Source organism: Chelonoidis abingdonii, chromosome 7 (assembly GCF_003597395.2).
Source record: "Chelonoidis abingdonii isolate Lonesome George chromosome 7, CheloAbing_2.0, whole genome shotgun sequence".
Taxonomy (NCBI): domain Eukaryota; kingdom Metazoa; phylum Chordata; order Testudines; family Testudinidae; genus Chelonoidis; species Chelonoidis abingdonii.
This window is the reverse complement of record NC_133775.1, coordinates 37484241-37505813: the sequence shown is the minus strand read 5'-3', so window position 1 is coordinate 37505813 and position 21573 is coordinate 37484241. Positions and strand designations below refer to the sequence as shown.

At 39.4% G+C, this 21573-nt stretch overlaps 1 protein-coding gene across 3 annotated transcripts in view; it reads left to right on the top strand.

Moving 5' to 3' along the window:
- Positions 1-21573, top strand: part of DPYD (dihydropyrimidine dehydrogenase) — a 594472-nt gene that overhangs the window by 306010 nt on the left and 266889 nt on the right. For all 3 annotated transcript variants that reach the window (XM_075067810.1, XM_075067809.1, XM_075067811.1), the window contains one exon: positions 17722-17829. In XM_075067810.1, coding sequence (XP_074923911.1) covers positions 17722-17829 — 108 coding nt within the window. The remainder of the gene's footprint in view (positions 1-17721; positions 17830-21573) is intronic.

Genomic DNA, 21573 nt, shown 5'->3' with positions numbered 1-21573 from the left:
ATGTGCGTTCGCTGGTCTTTCTTGTGGGCTATAAGTTGTTTGTAAGGAATAGATTTTTTTTAAAAAATGAGAGATTAAAGGAAACCTTTGAATTTACTACTGGTAAGTGGGTCAGTGGATTTTTTTTTTCAAGCCCTAGGGATACTTTTTCAAAAGTATCTAAGTGAATTAGGAACCTAAGTCCCCTCTTCAAAAGTGGAATGCACTTAGACACTTGAAAGTCAATGGAACTTAAACTCAAGAAGTCATTTCAGCCCCTTAAAATGAGACGTAGTCTCCTAATTCACTTAGATAGTTTTGAAAATGTTACCCTTACTCTTGATTTCTAAAAGAAAGCTTTTTTGTTTGGTTGGTCTGGAATTGCTTTTGCAGATATACCCGATCCCCACTAGATGTATCAACTTCCGCAATGAAACCATCTCAGTTAGAGCCAAGTTCTACTTGACTTATGCACAAGTAGTCCCAATGAAGGGAGAATAGGGAGCAGGATATGGCTCTCCATGGAAAGATTTTTCCATGCATAAAAACATTTTGTACAAATTCAATAACTATAACAATGGCTGTGTAAGCTCTATCGACATGAAATGATTTTCTGTTTTATGTCAGGTGAAAGTCACTGATTTCCTGCTATAAAAACCATTTTATCAATTATTGAACACTGCTGAGGTGGCGCAAGCTATTTTTTACTTTTTCAATTACAGTAGTTACATTGAATAATTGTCTCTGCTCAGCCTCATTTTATGGTTTGTATGGATGGTAGTTGTGTTAAACAAGAGTACTGATAGACTTTAACAAAGCTAAAACAAATCGGAAATAATTCCTCTGCTTTACTGAGTTTTTGGTTACCAGGAAGGTCTGATAGCTAACTGAAGATTGCAGATAATGTCAAAATATACAGTTGCAAATTGATGTTGGCATTAGCAAATTTGACTGTATTAGTGTTTGTTTAATGCCTACCACAAGGGAGGCAGTCTTGGTCCATGACTGGGGCTCCTAGGTGTTGTGGTAATGCAAAAAATAAATAATAATAATAATATATAAATAAAACCCATATGACTAAATCCTTGTCTTGCTGAAGTCAATGAGATTTTTTACCATTGACTTCAGTAGCACCTGGATTTGACCTTGAATATGCATTCTTTCGTGCAGGACCTGATCCTGTGAATTGCTCAGCATGCTTACCTCTGCACCAAGTTCACTGTGCATTAAACTCTTTCAGCACCTCAAAGGTTTGAGTCCCAATATTGAGCAATTTGGATTATCACAGGGCATATTAACAGTACACAGAGTTTCTTGGTTTTGATCTACCTTGTTTATCCACCACAGAATGTTTAGGTTTAGCTCAATACATTTTATAGACTTTAAACTATATCATAAAAGCCCTTGATAATTCTGAGCAATTTTATCCGTGAGCTGAAAAGAAGACAAGGCTATAAAAGATTCCAGTTAACCCAAAATCTCCTCTTCATCCTAATAAAACTGATTTTTAGACACCAATGGAAAACTGAATTCTTACCCCCTGTGGATTAATAAAAAGGCTGCATTTGCTAGAACTACCAATTACTTGCATTTCATGAAAGCTAAATTTGTTTAAAAAAGAAACAAAGAAAAGAAAAGAAGAAAAATGAGAAGCTGCTTTTTAAATTTATTCTAAAACCTTTTGACTTGGATACTAGAAGTAATTTGAGGAGCATATTTACATACAATAGAAACCTGTAAGCAAATTAAAAGTGCTGTTTAGGACCCATCGAGGAGCAAAATGTATACTTTATATCTGACATATTTGTCAGGAGATTTATGACATTTTTCATTGGATATAACATTTAAAGTTAATTAAAGATATAATTTGCTATTTAATAAACAGTATGTTTTGTAACTTCATTAAGGATGCTGCCTTTCTTAATTGTAATGATCCAAGAGGTTATCAGAGAACTGTACATTAACTGCAGCAATAATAATGATTTTATATGCTAATAATTTTTAAATGAATAACTGGTGTAGTTCTTCAGCCACCTGGGGAAAATAATTTATATTCCTAAAGCTTACTTTGGGGGGAGTGGATATCCTGGTGTAAAATGTTCATTTGTTTTACATTAGTGCTAATGGCAAGGACGTTAGATCCACTGGTGTGAAAGGATTAAAAGCATCAGCATTAGACAAGCGTGAACATTTCAGAGAGAAATCCTTATTAGAGGGACCCATTGGGACCTTGCAACTTGATTTTCTATTTATTGATTAGATGCTTCTTGTTTTCGTTATGTGAATCTTATTGCTGTACAATACTGAATACAAAAATATGCATTAAGATAACATCAAGGGGTCTGTTCTCCCCAGATGGTTGCATGTAACTTCCATTAACATTAATATGGGTTACACATGTGCATCAAGGGAAGAATAAATACTCTGATATTTGACTTAGCCAACAAAAAGAATGGACTCTTAAGGAAATCTGTCTGTGGATCTCCCAGAAGATTTCTACATACCTGCAAGTGCCAGTTTTCAATGTTCCCCTAAACTTTGGGTGCTGAATATTTGGCTGAGGGGGAATTTGGAAGTCTGCATCCTCTTACACCTGGTTAGTGTTCAACCAGTAGTTATGCCCATGTTGGAGATTCATTTGGTTTGGAGTGTGGTGTTCTAGAACCCTGTCTGAGGCCAACATTGTATGAAGCACCAGAGGAATAATACAGGAGACAGATGCATACAACAATATTGTAATCAACAAACAATCCTAGAACATTTATTCTTTAAGAGAAAATAACGTTTTCTTCATTATGCACAATATGTTGCAATAAACACAAGGCACACTAGTGTTGAGACTAGGGTTGCCCATGTCCAGGAACCGTGCCCAATGGGAGCTGGGGGAGCGGTGCCTGTGGGCGAGAGCAGCATGCGGAGCCTCCTGGCCCCCCTGTCTAGGAGCTGGACCTCCTACTGGCCACTTCCAGGGTGCAGCGCAGAGCCAGGACAGGCAGGGAGTCTGCCTTAGAGCCGCAGCACTGCCAACCAGGAGCGGCCTGAGGTGAGGTAAGCCTGCACCCCAACCCCCTGCCTCAGCCCTGAGCCCACACCCCAAACCCAGAGACCCCTCCTGCGCTCCAAACACCTCATCCCTGGCTCCATCCCAGAGCTTGCACCCCCAGCCAGAGCCCTCACCCCCTGCACCTCAACCCCATGCCCCAGCCCAGAGCCCCTTCCCACACCCTGAACCTCTCATCCCCTGCTCAGAGCCTGTACCCCATCCTGCACCCAGCCCCCTGCCTCAACCTGCAGCCCCCTGCCACGTTCCATATCCCTTAGTCCTACCCCTCATCCTGGAGCCCCCTCCTGCACCCCAAACCCCTCATCCCCAGCCATACACCAGAGCCTTCACTCCCGCCTGCACCCCAATTCCCTACCATATCCGAGAGCACCGTCCCATACCCTAAACTCCTCATTTCTGGCCCTACCCTGGAGCCCTCACCCCCCCACCCCAACCCTCTGCCCCAGCCCAGTGAAAGTGAGTGAGAGTATGGGAGAGCGAGCCACCAAGGGAGAGGAAATGTAGTGAACAAGGGGCAGTGGACAGGACCTCGAGGAAGGGGCAGGGATAGGGTGTTTAGTGTTGTGCAATTAGAAAGTTGACAACTCTAGTTGAAACGGGGAATAAGGACTTAGTCTTCACCTTCAAACAATGGAAAAACTCCATAACTGGGTTTTTTGTGATTGACTTCAGTCAGAAGAGGATTAGCTACAAGGTATGATGATGCACTCTCATGTCATATATATGAAAGTACATAGATATATATGCTACCACTATTAGATACCTGTTCTGTGTTTAACAACTTCTCACTCTGTGTAGTATGTCGTGTAGAGAGAATACTTACATAATATTCCCACCTCAGGTCCCAATTCAAAAAAAAACATGTATACATGTTCTGTGGATGCTTTCCTGAGTAAGGATGCTTTCTTGAACTGGGGCCTCACTGACCCCCATCAGATAGTTACATGAATTTCATTTGAGTGATAGTGTTACCCATACTGATATATGGCATGTGGGAAAATAAAGCCTGTGCTAATTTAGGCTTATTACTCCACAGCCATATATAGATAGATAGATAGATTCTGTATGCAATTTCTCTAAATTGATAGAAGATGTTAGGGACGAAACATGATGAAAGTGTCCTTGTACTGTTATTTTAAAAAGGTGATCAACAAAATAAATTCACATGCAAAGTTTTGATAGCTGATGCAAGGGTTTGTAACTGTTAAGGATCAGAGGGGTGCCGTGTTAGTCTGGATCTGAAAAAGCGGCAAAGAGTCCTGTGGCACCTTGTAGACTTACAGACGTATTGGAGCATGAGCTTTCGTGAGTGAATACCCACTTCGTCGGATGCATAACTGTTAAGGAGCTGTTAGAGCACATCCTATAAACATATAATTACATATACACTGGTAATGTGTAAAGTATTTCCTTGACAGAGCCAAACGTGTAATAGTAATTTTCCAGAGTCACTTGTCTGATGTCCTGCATTCAGACACAGTTGTCCATGTTTTGGACTATTTGGTTGACAAATTTATTTTCTTTTAAACAAAACCATTTTAGGGTTATAAGTGCCAATAACATCTGAAACCAGATTTTTTCACAATAGTTTAGTTTAAAAATGACAGACTAACTTCTATAATTTGTGGAGTTGGTTTGTTTATTTAGTATATATTCCAATTTTCCACACGAAATGAATGCTAGCAGTCATTTTATAAACCTGTAAACAAAGTGACTATAATAGAAATACTGACACAAACTTACCGATAGTGGCATCGATGGATACCACTCTCATGAATAACTGTTACCTGATAGTATTTTAACAAAGAGCTTTCTTTTTTTAACCCATTGTATGTGTATTTTTTCTGTGTTTAGTATTGTCAACTGAAGACCCAAACAGCACTAGGGGTAATGAGAATGAATGATAGTTTAGATATATTCTTTCCTTGAACTACTGGTTGAATTAAATCTTTCGTTCTCTCTGCAGACATACAATCTATAACATTCTTTTGAGATGAATTTAGAAACAGGGGTCTGCATTCTTTTATTCTTGGTCCAAAGATTAAAATTGATCACAAGAGACACAAGGGAGCAGGCTGTAGTATCACAGCTCGATATGGTTAACGAGCGTAGTGCATGGCTTCTGTTCTACTTAACTGCTCTTACAGGTTACAAATATTATTGATTGCAGAGGTCACTGGAGGCTGGAGAGGTTATGTTGCTTGATGCTATTTGGCAATTTTTGAGGGATGAGAGCTATGAGCCCTCATAGCAGTTGGGAGAGGTATAGTTTAAACTTGACAAAAGGAGATATATTTTTGTGTGAGCTGGCAAAGCCCTTCAGGTAGAAATAATGAATTGAAAATTGATAGGTTGTTTTATCATAGGTCAAATGCTGTGCTGTAGAAGAAGCTGGGGAGGGGGAGACTTTAATTATTATCCTTTCATCAGAATGCACTGATGATAGGTTTTCAGTACTAGATCTGAGCTGTAGGCAAATTAATAGTGCTTAGAAAGCTTTTTACAAGGCATCATTTTTAGTATATGTACAGATGGTTTACCTAAATTTGGAAATACAGCATAGGTGGAACAAAATGTGACTATTACTTTCCAGTCTTTAGAGTATGCTTTTTGTTCTTTCATGTGGACAAAATGGCTATATTAATATTCTCAAGATGTAAGTTAAACAGCAGTATTGTATGTTTTACTAAGTTTCTAAAGAACTGGGGGGGTGGGAATATTTACTTCCTGTATTTAAATTTTAGATATAAGATTGTAGTGCTGTGTGGTAGCACTTAAAAAAAAATTGCACTTTTATAGCTCAAGATCAACATACATTTGGATATTGCTGTCCCATTTGAGAAATTAGGCCGAGAACATGCCCCATATTTCAGTAAGATGAATGCCTATCCAACCATAAAAATAAGAATAAGCTGGGAGTGAAGCAAGAGGCCATACCATCTACAATTAATATTTAGAAGGCCTGATTCTCTTATCAGGTTGTTAGTGTTTTACGAATATTTTACACAAATGGCACAAAGCCATAGATAATCTGGCCCACTGTTTATATGGTCTTCCTATGTATACAGTTTTTAGAACACTACGTTAATTATACCAAATAACAAATCATAATCCAAGTGGAGCTAAACTGAGTATTAAAAAAATTAGATTTTTTTTTGCAATTCTGTTATTCTACTCAGTGACTTTAAGAAAGGAACAGAATTAAAGAACATTATAAATATCAATAAATTTTATACTTGGTATGCTTTAAATATTAATCAGGTGGTATATCAATACTGTATTACAGGTATAAGGTCAGATCTTCAGCTGTATAAATTGGTGGTGTTCCATTTACTTCAGGGAAGTTTTGTCAATTTACACCTGCTGAGGACCTGACCCATAATATTATACCAAAATACTACCATTCATAATAAATGTCACTAATATAGAGTTGCCACTATTGACTTTCAACCTTTGCTTCTCAGTACGATGAAGAACATTGATGTTAATAGCTTTTCTTTCTGTTGCCAACTGAATACATGTGACTTTTTGTCTAAAACTTCTTTCCGTGTGAATGTATTTTCCAGAGGCTTGCATTGATTTTACTCACCTCCCAGTACATTTACTGTATGTGAATTATATTGATCCGGCTTTTAAAGATTTTGTTCAAATGTTGCAATATCAATGCTTCACATGAAGAGTATTTTTCTATTCTCACATTTGATTGTTTCCGATGCAGATTCCCATTCACTTAGATCACTTCCATGTGCCAGTATGGATCCCTATAAATTGGGAAAGGTGCATTGATATGCTGTTTTTGAAGTAGATCAGCCAGCAATAAAAAGAAGTTGGATTTTTTTCAGAATTTCCCCTTCTTGATTTCCACTCCACTGCTTTTGGACAGAATGCTACTCCTGAATCCCCGTCCCCACCCTCATTTTATATACTTTAATTTCACCCATACCTGTTCAGACTTGCCATATAACGTCAAATATCCTTCCTGCCAAAGGGACCCGGATGCTTCTCCAGAGCATTTGGTGCATGGTTTTTGGGTGTCTCTCTAGACAGCTGAAAAACGGTCACCAGGGGACTGATTTTACTGCCTTTGTGCCTACTTCACCTATGCACAATGTACTGAATAACAGGAAGAACTGTGACCAGTAGAGGCTCCTCCAGTGTGGTGTAGCACATCCCCCAGATACATAACATCTGGCAGGTGTCTCTGGGAAATGCAGCCCCCCTCCCCCGCATGTCTTTCCTTTGGTGTACTTAGTGGGGAGAGAGAAAGGAACCTGACAGCTTTGGTGTCTCAGATCTTTAACTGAAGCACTCATGCCATGTCAACATGCTCATCAGTGATGACAGCTTGTGTGAAGTGACCAACTATCCAACAGGGACTAAAAGTCAAATTAAACCCTAGAATAATCAGTGTGAAGCTAGCGCTGTTTCCTTCAGTGGAGATGCACATGATTACACTAGGGCTGACCTTGGCCCGAAGCTGAGATCATTAAACTCATTTTCCTTTGTGACCTTTTCAGATTTGTACCCAGTATATAACTTTGCTAAGATGACAAAAGAAAGGTTTGCAGCAATCTTCCACTTTATTTTTTAGAGCCAATGTTTCTTCAGTTACTCTGTATTACAACTTGTAGAAGTCTCAGATTCAGCAAATCAAGAAACATAGCAAATTGTTTCAGCTCTTTTAGTCCTGCCATAAACAATGCTAGGCAGAATTCCCGCATTCATCATTCAGTGTGAATGAGGCTTACTTCATAGAAGCCTTTCTGTTCCAGCAAGGCCTTTTTCAAAGCCTACTGTTTAATTTACTAGCATCCTTGGCTTGACCCTTACTTCAAATACATGTGTGATGGGGTGTACTTCCTACAATAGACCTGCAAGAGCTGAATTAGGTCAGGGGGCCCAATCAGCTAATTAGGCTGCAAGAAGGGATCAGCTAATTAAGGACAGGCTCCCCTGTGCAGGTACAGGCAGGGTCTATATAAAGCCAAGTAGCTGGATGTCCCTACTGGAAAAAGAGTAGTTACTGTCCAGGAAGAGGGAGGAGTATTTGAGGGCTCCTGTGGAAGGCTGCAGAAAAGCAGGTAGCAGTCACTTGCTGGGAGGAGGGATTGGAGCTGATACATCCAGAGTAAGAAGGGGAATCAGGTATGGTAGGAAACCCCCCAGTCCAGGGAAGGTGCAGTGAAGGCTAAGAGAGGAAAGCCCAAAATTGCTTAGCTGAGGGTCGCTGGATTGGAATCCTGAGTAGAGGGTGGGCCTACCTTCCCCTACTCACAACTGGGGAAGTAGCACGAGTGGTGGAGGCACTAGCCAGACAGTAGGTCTGGAAAGACTGAGTTACTCAGAAGGAGTTGACTTTAGTGACCTGGCCAGAGGGTCAAGCCACAGAGAGGAAACTGCAGACTCAGGAGTCAGTGTGGCAGCAGAGCAAGAGAAGACATACCAGAGGGAGAGTACATGCTGGCAGACCTAATCCCCAGGATGGTCAGAAGGAGGCACTGCTTGCAGTGAGTGGACCCTGTGACACATGTAATATTAAACATCAGCATTTCACTCAAGAAGAAACACTTATTTTAGGGAGACTGCATCTGTGACTATCTCAGGCTCGATATCCTTTCTTCAGATGGTTCTTTTAAAGATTGAAGGACAATATTTTCAAAATGTCTAGTGATTTTGAGTTCTTCAGGTTTTTGGAAGGTCAAGTTTAAGACATCTTTAAAGGGATCTGATTTTTAGAGGGCATGTGCTCAGCACTTCTTGAAAATCAGGGCCTTTTTAAAGTGCTAGCACTCAAAAATGAAAGTATTCAAAATCATCTAGTCAGTTTTGAAAATTTTGTCTGATCCTGTTGCCCTACAATATTATTTTTAAAGTTCCCATAAAGTTTCCTTAATTCACACACTGTTGTTATTCAGGCAAAGTTTCGACTGCAGGACCAACTTCAATATGTTGACAGCAGTGGCATTAACAGCGCCCCCCATCTCCCACCCCCCCAAACTAGAGATGGGCTGTAGAGGCCATGGTAGATTTATGTAAGGATATATTTGAAGCCAAATTAGGATTGGGTGCGGGGGTAGTTTTAGATTTCATGATGCTAAAATGTTATGAGTTGTCCTTGTGACATGTCAGCCCACAACTGAGGAAGTCTTGTGACAGCAAGGTTTTCTTAGAAGATTTCCAACATTGTGTGGCACATTTCCATGACAGCTCATGAGAATTCAGTGTTGTTTAATCCAAATCTAAACTTGTGCCCTGATTTGTTTTAACTCCAAACTTTAACAGAAACATAGTTTACATCTAAACATTGCCTGCTCCACCCATCTCTAGTTTCAGATGAATCTGCTTCTGTGAACTTTTGGCCCCATCTGAACTGAAACTGAACAAGAAGCTCCTTTGGGATTTTGATCCAGTCCATGGTTTGGGGATTCAGATCTGTTTCCACTTCTGTCCTGCTCTTACAGTGAAATTCAAAGGGGTCCACATGCAAGTTTCTGGTTCAAGGTAAATAATAGTTTCTGCATGAGGCCTGTAAATTGCACGATTTAAAAATTAGATTACAGTACTTATGCAGACTTTGAGAGAGCCCTCAACCCATATGTTGTTGTTTAACTTACTACTTAGTGTTTGCTTTAACACTAAGTCTACACTAATTCTCTTTAATAAACATATGACATCTTCCTTCACATACTCTACTTCACATGCATTCTGATTTGAATGTAAGAAAATGCTAACCCAACAGTGGTGGTGTTTCAGATTTCAATGGGAGGTTGAGAAGGGAGCAACTTTCAAAAGGGGCCATGTAGACTCTGGAGGCTCTTCAATTTTTGAAGGATAAAATGTAAAAATTGGTCTATTTCAGGAGCATTTTTGTGATTATTTTGTATATTTTAATAACAATTCATATGGGTTTACTACAACAAAATTGCCAAACTGGCAACTGTTGATGGAGGGATGCACTTAATTATTCAAGGAAACCTGTTAACAACTTAAGTTCCATTTAGACAAAATATTTAAAGTTCTAGTTCTGTACTTCCTCAACTTTCCTGATGAAATTGACCAAGGTACAGAACACTCCCATCCTGCATAGTTGCCTGATATAGTCATCCTCACAATTGTATTTTATATATGCCAATCCCTCATGACCATGCTGAAAAGAGAACTGATTCAAGAAAGCACCCAAGAATATGCTTGACTTTACACATGTGCTTGGGTCCTGTTGAATTGACTGGGGTTTGAGCATGTGCCTAAGAACCCTTCCTAAATAGGGGTGGAGAACATCTACAATTGGAAGAGGGACAAAGCAGAGGTCAGTGACTTTTCCTCTGCTCCTCAGTGCTTAAGAAGGAGAGGGATACTCCACAGCCAAAGTTTTAAATAACATTCACCTGTACAAATACTGTCTCTGCTTTTTATTTTTATTTTTTAATGAGTCGGGAAAATTTAGGACTGCTGTTTATGAATGGCAGCAGAGTTGGAAAATAAAGTTTGGGGGTCAAGATGCCTCCAAGCTATATGCCTTTTGCTGTGAGGCTAAGGAGAATGTTAATCAAGGATATAAAAAAAAGACTATTTTTCCCAGAAGGACTTGACTCTGATGCACTAAATAGCAGGAAGCTCTTTTTTCACCAGCCAGTTTGTTTAGTCAAGACAAGCAGGTAAAGGGAGAATAGTAAGTTGACAGAGTGCATCCTTGTCTGTTTGGAAGTGATGTCCATAGTTGATGATAGCAATGTGATGACCAAAACTAATTAGGAATCCAAAAATAAATTCTCTCTATACACCCCACAGCCTGGGGGGCACTGTCCCTGTGCACACACAGCACCATCCTTGTGCAAACACATCTGTACACACATGTGGGTACATACACACATACCAGGTCACCTCCCTCTGCCTGTGTACACACTCCTCAGAGGCCCCATTGCTCTCTACATTTGCATCCACCTCCTCTCCTGGGCCTCCATCCATCTGTGCATCCCCGCCGAGTTTATTGGGCTCAGGCAGCAGCTGCCACACAGCAGGCTTCAATGTGGCCAATGCATACTTGCTACAGTTCAGTGCTTTTGCATTAATGTGACGTGCCCGGGAGGCAGGTTATGAGGTAGGGTCCCATTCCCCCTTCACACTGTGAGGTGCTCAGCTTTACCTGGCATGAGGGACTTCTCTCAGGCTCCTTGTGCACTGCTCTCCCACTTGGAATAAAGGGGTGGGGGAACTCCCCACCACAACCCTATATAAGTAGTTCCTCTGTAACCCAGGTGCCTTGTAGTGATTTCCTTCTCCTCCCCCCACTTTTCTATTTTTTTTTAAATTAACAAAGCCCTCAGCTATCATTAGGGAATTACTCTTTAGGACTGGGCAAGTATACCCTATCCCAGAGTAAAGAAATCATTAATAAAAAACAGTAAAAAGAAGCAGTTATATTACAAAATAAATCTACCAGGCTTACAAAGGAAACAAATTTGAAAGAGCCACCTGCTGTGGAGATGAGGCAGTAATCTCAACAGCAGGAAATAAAAGGGGGAGAGGAGAAAAATACAAAAGCATAGACATTAAAAAAGTAATTAAAACACTTATCTCCATCAACATACATAACAAACAAAAAAAATCAGGCACCTAAAAACGTACTCTATTGAACTGCACAACAGGAAGTAACAAAGCTGCCACCATAAAAAAGCCTTCTCCAGGAGAAAAGAGAAAGATCCTTTAAAAATATAAACCTCAAAAGTATTTAATAATGTGCTAATCACTAATGGCCTGACCTTGAGAGATTGGAGCACCTGCAGAGCACCCGGAACTTTACTGGGAATTGCATTTCTCAGGATTAAGCTTTTAAAAATGTACAGTGAGTAACTCTTTAGATACCAGTGACTTTCTGTTGAATATTATTCCAGTGGTTATGTTAGAATGAATTTTAATAGAGCATTAGTATAATAAGTAGTGTTCTACAGTTGGAGTAAGCAGTAGTATAATGTTGCATTTTAGAATAGTTCAAAACCTAAATCATTGTTTAACATTGATGGATTGACAGCAAAATTATCAGTACTTAATCCTGTTCATCACAAACTGATGTAAACAAATATGTTGAGCATGTAAAACTGAATACAGATATGGATCTTATGTCTAGGGAAAACTAAGTTTTGGACAGTTATGAAAAGCTACTGTTTTAATATTATCTTTTAAGGTAGTACTTTAATGTACTTAAAACTTGTAATACAGTTTGCTCAGCAACATAGAATAAAATAGATTTTTGTGCATAGATTTTTTGATCTCCTTTTCCCCTGATCAGAACCCAGACATGTTGAAGAGGAATAGAGCATTCAAAAATAATAAAGGATATTTATAGGATTTTTTTTTAAAATATACATATATTCTTCTCTGTCATGCATCTTTGCTGTTTGGTGATCAGTGTCTGTTAATTTTCTGGCAAACGGAGAACTTTATCAAGCAGAGGTAGGGTGACCAGACAGCAAGTGTGAGAAATCGGGATGGGGTCGGGGGTAATAGCCTATATAAGCAAAAGCCCCAAATATCAGGACTGTCCCTATAAAACTGGGACATCTGGTCACCCTAAGCAGAGGTCTATATCTGAAATATTTGATATAGAAGTATGAGAGGCCAATGAGAGAGCTGAGTGGAAACATAAGTGTCTTCGGTTAATTCAAAAAGGCTCTTTTCAGCAGAAAAAAATAGGTATATGGATGCTCCCTATAGGAGGTATGTCATTTATTCATCTAGCCTAATAAATCATTTTAAGAGGGGAAAAAGAGTGATAGTGAGGGTGGAATCTTTGGGGATTTAACTGCTAAAATCAAAGATTTCTCTACTGACTATATACAAGCTGCAATTTTTCAGAGGTTTATAATGTGGCCAAATCTGGGTTGATTTTCCTGAGGCAAAGGCCGCACCTTGCCAGATTTCAGGTCTTGCTCCGGAGAATGAGGTGCTAACACATTTCAACAAAAAGGTGGTCAGAATTTTTTAACATGGGCAAAATAATGTGTTTTTTCCTAGTCTCATTCTTGACTGACATTTTCCAAAAGTAATTCATTCTGAGGCAAACACTCACCATGGAAAATTTTGTCCCAAAAGGTCAATGTTTGACAGAGTTATAAGCAACGGAAAACGGACTTATAATAGAAGGTATTGGGCAAACTCACTAATAGCGATATTACTAATTCTATCTATAATTATGGCAATGCTGTCCATACCTGAGTTCCATTTTGTTCTTAAAGAATTGATTCAACTTTTTAATAAAAAAAAGTAGCCTTTAGTTTGAGGCTTCTATGTGATAATAGCTCTGTATCCCTACCTTTTGACAGCAACAACTCTATCTGAAGTGAGGAAGCAGAAATGCAAGGGCATAGTTCAGCTTGTCTGAGGCTTTTTAACTCTACATTTACTTACTTACCAGTGTTTAAGATGTTTTTAAAATATAACCTTAACTCTGAATTTTCTGACTTTTCCATATTTGGATTTTTTTAAAAAAAAACCTCCTGTTAGGTAAAACTTTAACTCCAGCTTTTGTTTATATTTGACCCTTACCATGGAATAAGGCTTATTTTGTGTGTCAGTTATTAGAACTGGTTGAGAAGTTCATTCACACCTGTAAATCTGGCCGAACGTACCGGATTTAAGTAACCCAAATAACGAATGCAGGCTTAGAAGGGGAGAGGAAATTTAATCCAAGTGGGAGAGAGATGTATGCTGTTCCTCTTTGCCCCAGCCTACTCTCTCTTTTAGTTTTCCTACCAGGCCTGGGCAATAATTGCAGCAGTAACAACAGCATTTTCTTTTTTTAAAGACCTGGCTGAGGATGTGTCTTTGCTTGTGAGTGTACAAGGTTACATGTGCATTGTTGTGCCATAATCCCCCTACTGTTCACATCTAAATTCCTGGAGCAAGTTCCAGCAGGATAGCCTAGTGTGTGAAAGCTAGCATCCTTGAGGGGTGTGGGTACGTACATGCCTCTGCCTTGAACCCAGTGCAGTGTGGATGGCAGCAAGGGGCGTGTACCAGGTCATGCATATCAATAGTCTTCTAGCATCAGTTCCACAATGCATTAATCCCTTTGTTGCCTGTCCTTTACCCAAAGATCTCTGATCCTCCATTCTCAGCAGTACTGGCAACCAGTGCTGAGCACTTTCAGTTCTCCCTTGAACTATATTGATCAGCTCAGCAATCATGGATTATGCTTAAAGATCTGCTGCCTGGTCTCTGGAGCACATCTGGGTGCTAATCAGTGCATGATCAGAGTACGCTGTTCTCCCGACTTTGTCCATACAAGCAGAAACAGTCTCCTGTACCCGGAGATTTCTCAGAGGGCTATAGGAGACAGACATTCACCAGACTCCATCCTAATGCTGGGAGCACATGAAGCACCCCAGGCACCTGTACTAGAAAGTGAAGGACTCAGTCACTCCTGGTGGGGATCTAGCATATGATCTTACCTGGACTGGGTGCTCTCCAGGGCCACGAGTACTGAACTGAATTCAGACACACACACCCCCTCAACCCCATCAGTCTCATCATATGACAGGACACAGCTGAGGGTCAGGGAGGCAACAGGGACTTTAGAGGAAGCCAGGAGAGACCCGGAGGAAGAGGAGCATGTTACTCAATACCTCTACCTGGCAGACCTGGTTCAGAAATCCGCCCCCCTCCCAAGGAGTCATTTTAGAAGGATCCTAAGCTGTGGCAGGAACTGGAATCTGAGGTTGGTAAGTTAGGGTGCACCCCCACACCCCCATCTGGCTCTAGTAATACATGCCTGAAGCCAGCCGGCCCCCTCGCCACATCCACCCTCACGCCACCTCAGCCTGGTCCCTGAGCAAGATACAGCTGCAAATCAATGATTTTACTGAAATCCCATGAACCATTATAAAACATTTAGTGGAAGCTATAACAGAGTATTAACGAGCCATCACTGTGCCCCTGTATCTGTGTTTCTCTCAGCCCATGCTGACAGTGGCAGACCCTGGGCCACACAAAATGGGTGAGATGGAGGGAGAGAGTGGAGGGTAGGTTTTTAAAGGCCCAGATACGGGAAGAACAGTTTAATGACATTTATGGTTTTGCAAAACCCCAACCCCCCGCTCTCCAAAGCCCCATCTTTTCCTTCCCCTTACGAATGGGACCTACATGGAAAGGCAGTGTGAAAACATAGGAAAGGGCTTGTAACTGTGCCAGACATATATGAGCATGTGAGGGGAAATCCCGTAGCATCTCCTTCAAATGTAAATAGTATAAATGTGGTTTTCTTAGATTTGTCTGTGAAAAGAAAATGCATCTTATGCAAATAACAATAAAATGAATTCTAAGCAGTAATTCCCTAGTATTCTATTTTGTTATCACGGTAGTCAGCATAAAAGATCTTGGACCAAATTCATCCTTGATCCAGTTCCATTGGTTTCAGTGGTATTGGACCAGCAGTGAATCTGGCCCATTAGCATGAGACTCTTGGCCTGATTCTGAGCCTCTTAAGATTAGTAGGAGTTCTGTCACTGACTTTAATGGGAGTAGAATCAAGCTCAGTTACAGAGAGAGACTGTACAGGTAAAAAGGGATGAAAGTTCTTTTGGTTTGGGGAGAATATTGTTTTCATTTTTGAAGGTCGGGGGGAGGGAGATTAGGGCCACATATTACCTTTAATTCACACTGGAACTTATGCTAATGTCAATGAGTTTTGCACACAGATTGAGGTTGGAATGTCACGTCTGGTAGTGTAAAACCCAGTAGCAGCAGGGGCTCAAATCTCTCTCTCAACTCTCTCCTCAGTCTTTTGGGCAGAGGCTTAAGCACTGAGAGTTAGAGAGAGGAAAGTGCAGTGCTGTAGGGCTGCTTATTGTGGTACCCATTTTAGAATGATAAAACAACACATGGATAGCAGGGGAGAAACAGAGCAATCACAATCTGTACAATTTTTGGACCATTTCATATACATATTTTACATACTCTTAATAAACACACACCAATTAACTGGCAGCACCTCCGCCTATCCTTTATTCATTGTTCATTAGCAAATGTTCTTACTTTCAGAGGAAGTATGATTTTCAGGGGTTACTCTCACAGCAAAGCAGTGTAAGAGGCACCCCATATTAATATGAGAATTGAAAGATGGATAAGAACTAGTTAAAGGGAGACTATAGTGGGTCATAGAATGGCTGGAGGGAGGTTATTACTGGAGGTCCTCAGGGATTGGTCTTGGGACCAATCTTATTTAACATTTTTATTACTGACCGTCTCACAAAAAGTGAATGTGCGCTAATAAAATTTGTGGATGACACAAAGAAGGGAGGTATAATCAATACAGAGAAGGACTGGAATATCATACAAGAAGATCTGGATGACGTAAACTGGAATAATAGAAATGGGATGAAATTTAATGGTGCAAAATGCAAGGTCATGCATTTTGGGACTAACAACAAGCTATAAGCTGGGGACTTGCCAGTTGGAAGCGACAGAGGAGGAAAAAGACCTGAATGTATTGTTTGATCACAGATTGACTGTGAGCCATCAATGTGATATGGCCATGAAAAGGGCAAATGCAGTCCTAGGATGCATCAGACAAGGTATTCCCAGACAAGACAGTGTTAGTACCATTAGACAAGGTACTAACAACTGTTCACCAGTCCAGATTGTACCCTGGGTAATGTTGCAACTTGGACTTTCAGTAAACATGTGACAAAGCCCCTTACCAAAGGCTCTTAAGCAAAGTAAGGAGTCATGAGAGGTCCTCTCATAGATCAGTAACTGATTAAAAGATAGGAGACAAAGGATAGGACTAAATTGTCAGTTTTCTTAGTGGAGAGAGGTAAAGAGCAGGGTCCCCCAAGAATCTGTACTGGGACCAGTGCTATTCAGCATATTCATAAATGATTTGGAAAAAGGCATGAACAATGAAGAGGCAACTCCCGTTTCCCTCCTCCCCCACCCCCCGCCGCCCCCCAGTTCTTTTTTCAAATTGAAAAATTGATCAAAATCAACTTTTCCCCATGAACAGTTTCAGTTTTTATGAGTCAGTACTTTCCAATGAAAAAATGTTTTGTTTGAATTTTTTATACTATATAATTACTAATTATTTGACAATTACATCCCTCAATTATCTAATGATTTTAAAAGTTAATGTATTGAAGAGTATTTTGTTAATTTGTTTCCTGTTTAGATATAAAAGTCCAGACTTTTGTTGAAAATGTCGTTATTTCATTCAATTTGGATGAAAAATAACTTCCTAATTCCTATGCCATCTAATCCATTTTCTCTGCTACCCAGCTGCACAGAAATGGAAAGACATCCTTTGCAATCTTTTGGTTTAATTGTGAAGTCTCTCTACCTTGTCACATACTGTTGCTGTACAACTATGTTATTAATAGCCATAAATAAATAAAGACCAATAAGAACTTGCAGGTTCCTGAAAATAAATCAAGAACAGCCACTGATGATGACGTACAAATGTGCTCAGGGCAGATATGCAATTCTGGTACTTATGCCCCTTCCTAATTGATTAGACTGACTGGTTAGCATCATGGTGTTGTTTTCAGATGCAAGGTGCTTTGCTAAGGCCCCTGGTTTGGTAAAACTGTTGGTATTTTGGTGGTTTTTAAGACTGTTTGTCCTGCTTAACTCTTGTTTTTTAATCTTTGAAGTTTTCTAAATGATCTGCTTACAATTATATGTATTAGGTTTACCAGAGCCAAACAAAGATGGTATATTCCAAGGATTAAGAATGGACCAAGGTTTCTACACATCTAAAGACTTTCTACCACTGGTAGCAATGGCAAGTAAACCAGGTGTGTGTATATATAATGTGTTGTTTAAAACATGTTCGATAGATGGTTAGCAATCATATTAGCACTTAGTGGAGTTCCACAGTACACAGACACTTGTACAGTGGTATATCCAACAAAGGCGCATGTGTAAATGCAGAAGGATGAATGGTTTAGATCGTTGTGTCACAGCCCTCTTAGGGATGATAAAAGACAACCAGGGAGGCTGCAAGTCTTTGAAAATTTGATTACAATTCTACAACAAAGAAAATGAAATAAATTTAGAGAGGAGCAAGGGAGAGAGATTATAAATTACTATAATTATATACTAAATTATAAATATTAACATCAAATTATTTTTGGATAAATTACATAGGCTTATCATGATTATCACTGATACATTGTATGCACTTTTCTAGTAAACGTAAGGTGGTCATGAAAACTTTTGAGGTTAAATAAGGGGTTGCCAGCTTGAAAACTTGAGAAACATTAGTCTAGATAGGTTATGGGTAGTGTTATGCCTTTTTAAACGTTAAGAATTGTCTTCTTGAAGAATAAAATCACACTGCTTTACTGGGCATTACCGTACATGATCGTGTGTTAGTCAAATGATTGTTTCTTTGTTCAGTTATCCAGGCTTATATACAGTACAATCTGTATGCAATAGTTATGCCATTATCACCTACAGAACGGATCAGTTCAATGTGCTGTACATGGAACTGCACCTGAAGACCATTCAGAAAGTTCACATAGTGTTGAATGTGGCTGCCTGCTTACTTAACAAATTGATAAATTCAACAGTAATAAGTCTCCAGGACCCGATGGTATTCACCTAAGAGTTCTGAAGGAACTCAAATGTGAAATTGCAGGACTTCTAACTGTCATCCGTAACCTATCATTTAAATCAGCTTCTATACCAAATGACTGGAGGATAGCTAATGCGACGCAAATTTTTAGAAAGGGCACCAGAGGTGACCCTGGCAACTACAGGCCAGTAAGCCTCACTTCAGTACCAGGCAAACTGGTTGAAACTATCATAAAGAACACAATTTTCAGACACATAATGAACATAATTTGTTGGGAAATAGTCAACATGGTTTTGTAAAGGGAAATCATGCCCCACCACTCTACTAGAATTCTTTGAGAGGGTCAACAAGCATGTGTACAAAGGAGATCCAGTGAATAAAGTGTATTTAGATTTTCAGAAAGCATTTGGCAAGGTCTGTCACCAAAGGCTCGTAAGCAAAATAAGCAGTCATGGGATAAGAGGGAAGGTTCTCTCGTAGATTGGTAACTGGAAAAAGATAAGAAACAAAGGGTAGGAATAAATGGTCAGTTTTCAGAATGGAGAGATGTAAATAATGGTGTCCCCCAGGGATCTGTACTGGAAAAAGGGTAAACAGTGAGGTGGCAAAAATTTGCAGATGATACAAAACTACTCAAGATAGTTAAGTCCAGCAGACTGGGAACAGCTACAAAGAATCTGGCAAAACTGGGTGCCTTGGCAACAAAATGGCAGATGAAATTTAATGTTGATAAATGCAAAGTAATGCACGGTGGAAAACATAATCTAACTATACATATTAATGATGGGTCTAAATTAGCTGTTACCACTCAAAAAGAGACCTTGGAGCCATTGTAGATAGTTCTCTGAAATCATCCATTCAATGTGCAGCGGCAGTCAAGATAGCAAACAGAATGTTGGGACTCATCAAGAAAGGGATAGATTAAGAAGACAGAAAATATGCCTCTATAATAAATCCATGGTACGCCCACACTTGAATACTGCATGCAGATCGGTCACCCCATCTCAAAAAAGATATATTGGAATTGGAAAGGTTGAGAAAAGGGCAACAAAAATGTTAGGCGTATGAAGGCTTCCATATGAGGAGAGTTAATAAGACTAGAACTTTTCAGCTTTGAAAGAGTTTGACTAAGGGGGAATATGATAGAAGTCTATAAAATCATGAGTGGTATAGAAAAAGTAAATAAGGAAGTGTTATTTACTCCTCCTCATAATTCAAGAACAAGGGGTCACCAAATGAAATTAATAGGTAGCAGGTTTAAAACAAACACAAAAATTGTGGGTTTCTTTTCATGAAATGGACTGTCAACTGCTGGAACGCCTTGCCAGCAGGGTTGTGAAGACCAATATTATAATGAGGTTCAAAAGAGAGCTAGATAGATTCATGGAGGATAGGTCCATCAATGGCTATTAGCCAAGATGGGGAGGAATGGTGTCCCGAGCCTCTGTTTGCTTGAAATGACAGGGGATGGATCACTTAATGATAACTTCTCTGTTCATTCCCTTTGGGGTACCTACCATTGGATATTGTCAGAGGACAGGATACTGGGCTAGGTGGCCCTTTGGTCTGACCCAGTATGGCCACTCTTATGTTCTTAACACAGTTTCCCACAAACAGCTTGCACAAATGGTCTGTTGCAGGAACTTTGTTTTCTGCTTATAAAAGTGAAATTTTATGTTAACCCTTTTTAGTACAAAGTGGAAGTTCTCTATTCCATCCTCATCTGCTATGTTAAATAGGTTACTTTTATCCATTTTCTTAAGCTGAAAATAAATGTAGAAACAAAAATGTGCGGGGGTGGGAGGAAAGGAATTTTTGAGAAAGACTTGGTTTAAAATAGATGTGTTGAAGAACTATAAAGCTATAAAGCATTTGTTGATTTAAAAAAAATAAAACCATATAAAATAAATACCACTACCTTGAAACAGTTATAAAATACCCAGATATATATGCTAAAATACAATACAGAACTCAGTGGGATGACATGTATACTTAGTTACTCACATACATACGTGTTTGCAAGATCGGGATGCAGGTTCATTGAAAATGCCATCTCTCACTGAAGGAGCATATTGTATTTGCTAGGAGATAAAATTAATTTTATTTGATTTATTCTGAAAAGACTAAGTATAAATTTTGAGGAAACACGAATTTCTCAGATCACTATAAAATACTTTCATCAATACTCTGTAGGTATTTGGAATCCTACATTAATAAATGTATCTGTTTTATATACATTGCTTTTTCTGGTCCGAGGCTGTAAGTACTTCATGCTATTTAAAACCCAGAATTTGAAAATAATATTTAGTCACCTAACACAATATTTTTTCTTCTTATTTCCAAGATGACAATTCTCCAGTGATTAGACTCCCCCACGATATATATATTTTCTCCCTATTTGCAACACTCCACGTAAACTCTTTCAATTTTCAGCTCCGTTGCTTATGAATTTATATTCCCTCAAATTGGTTCCAAGAAATAGGCCTCCACATTAAAATAAATGTGTGTGAAATACAAATATCTACACATGCCCCCCATTTAAACCACCAATCCTGCAAAGATTTATACATGTGAGCATCCCCATTAACTTTTAGGGGCCAATCTTACAAGTCATTAAGTGTGGGCAGATCTCTGCACCCATGTGGAGTCATCTGCAGGATTGGGGCCTTATCTGGGAGAGAAACCAAGATCTGAATGGCATTGTGACTAAACTTCTTGCTCATTTGAAGTGATATTTCTAGGTATTTCTGTTGGAATGGTGTCATAGGCATGCCTTGCACTGTCATCTCCCATATTGTGCTTGTTCTCTGCTAAAATAAAGGAGTTCATTTTCCATTGCTGTCAATCTACCACCTTTCATCAGATTGAATTCACTTTGGAGATAAATTATTCTAGACAGAAATAGATATAGTAAAGTAATCAAAGCCCCATGCCATAGGCACATGGAAAAAATGACCGAGTC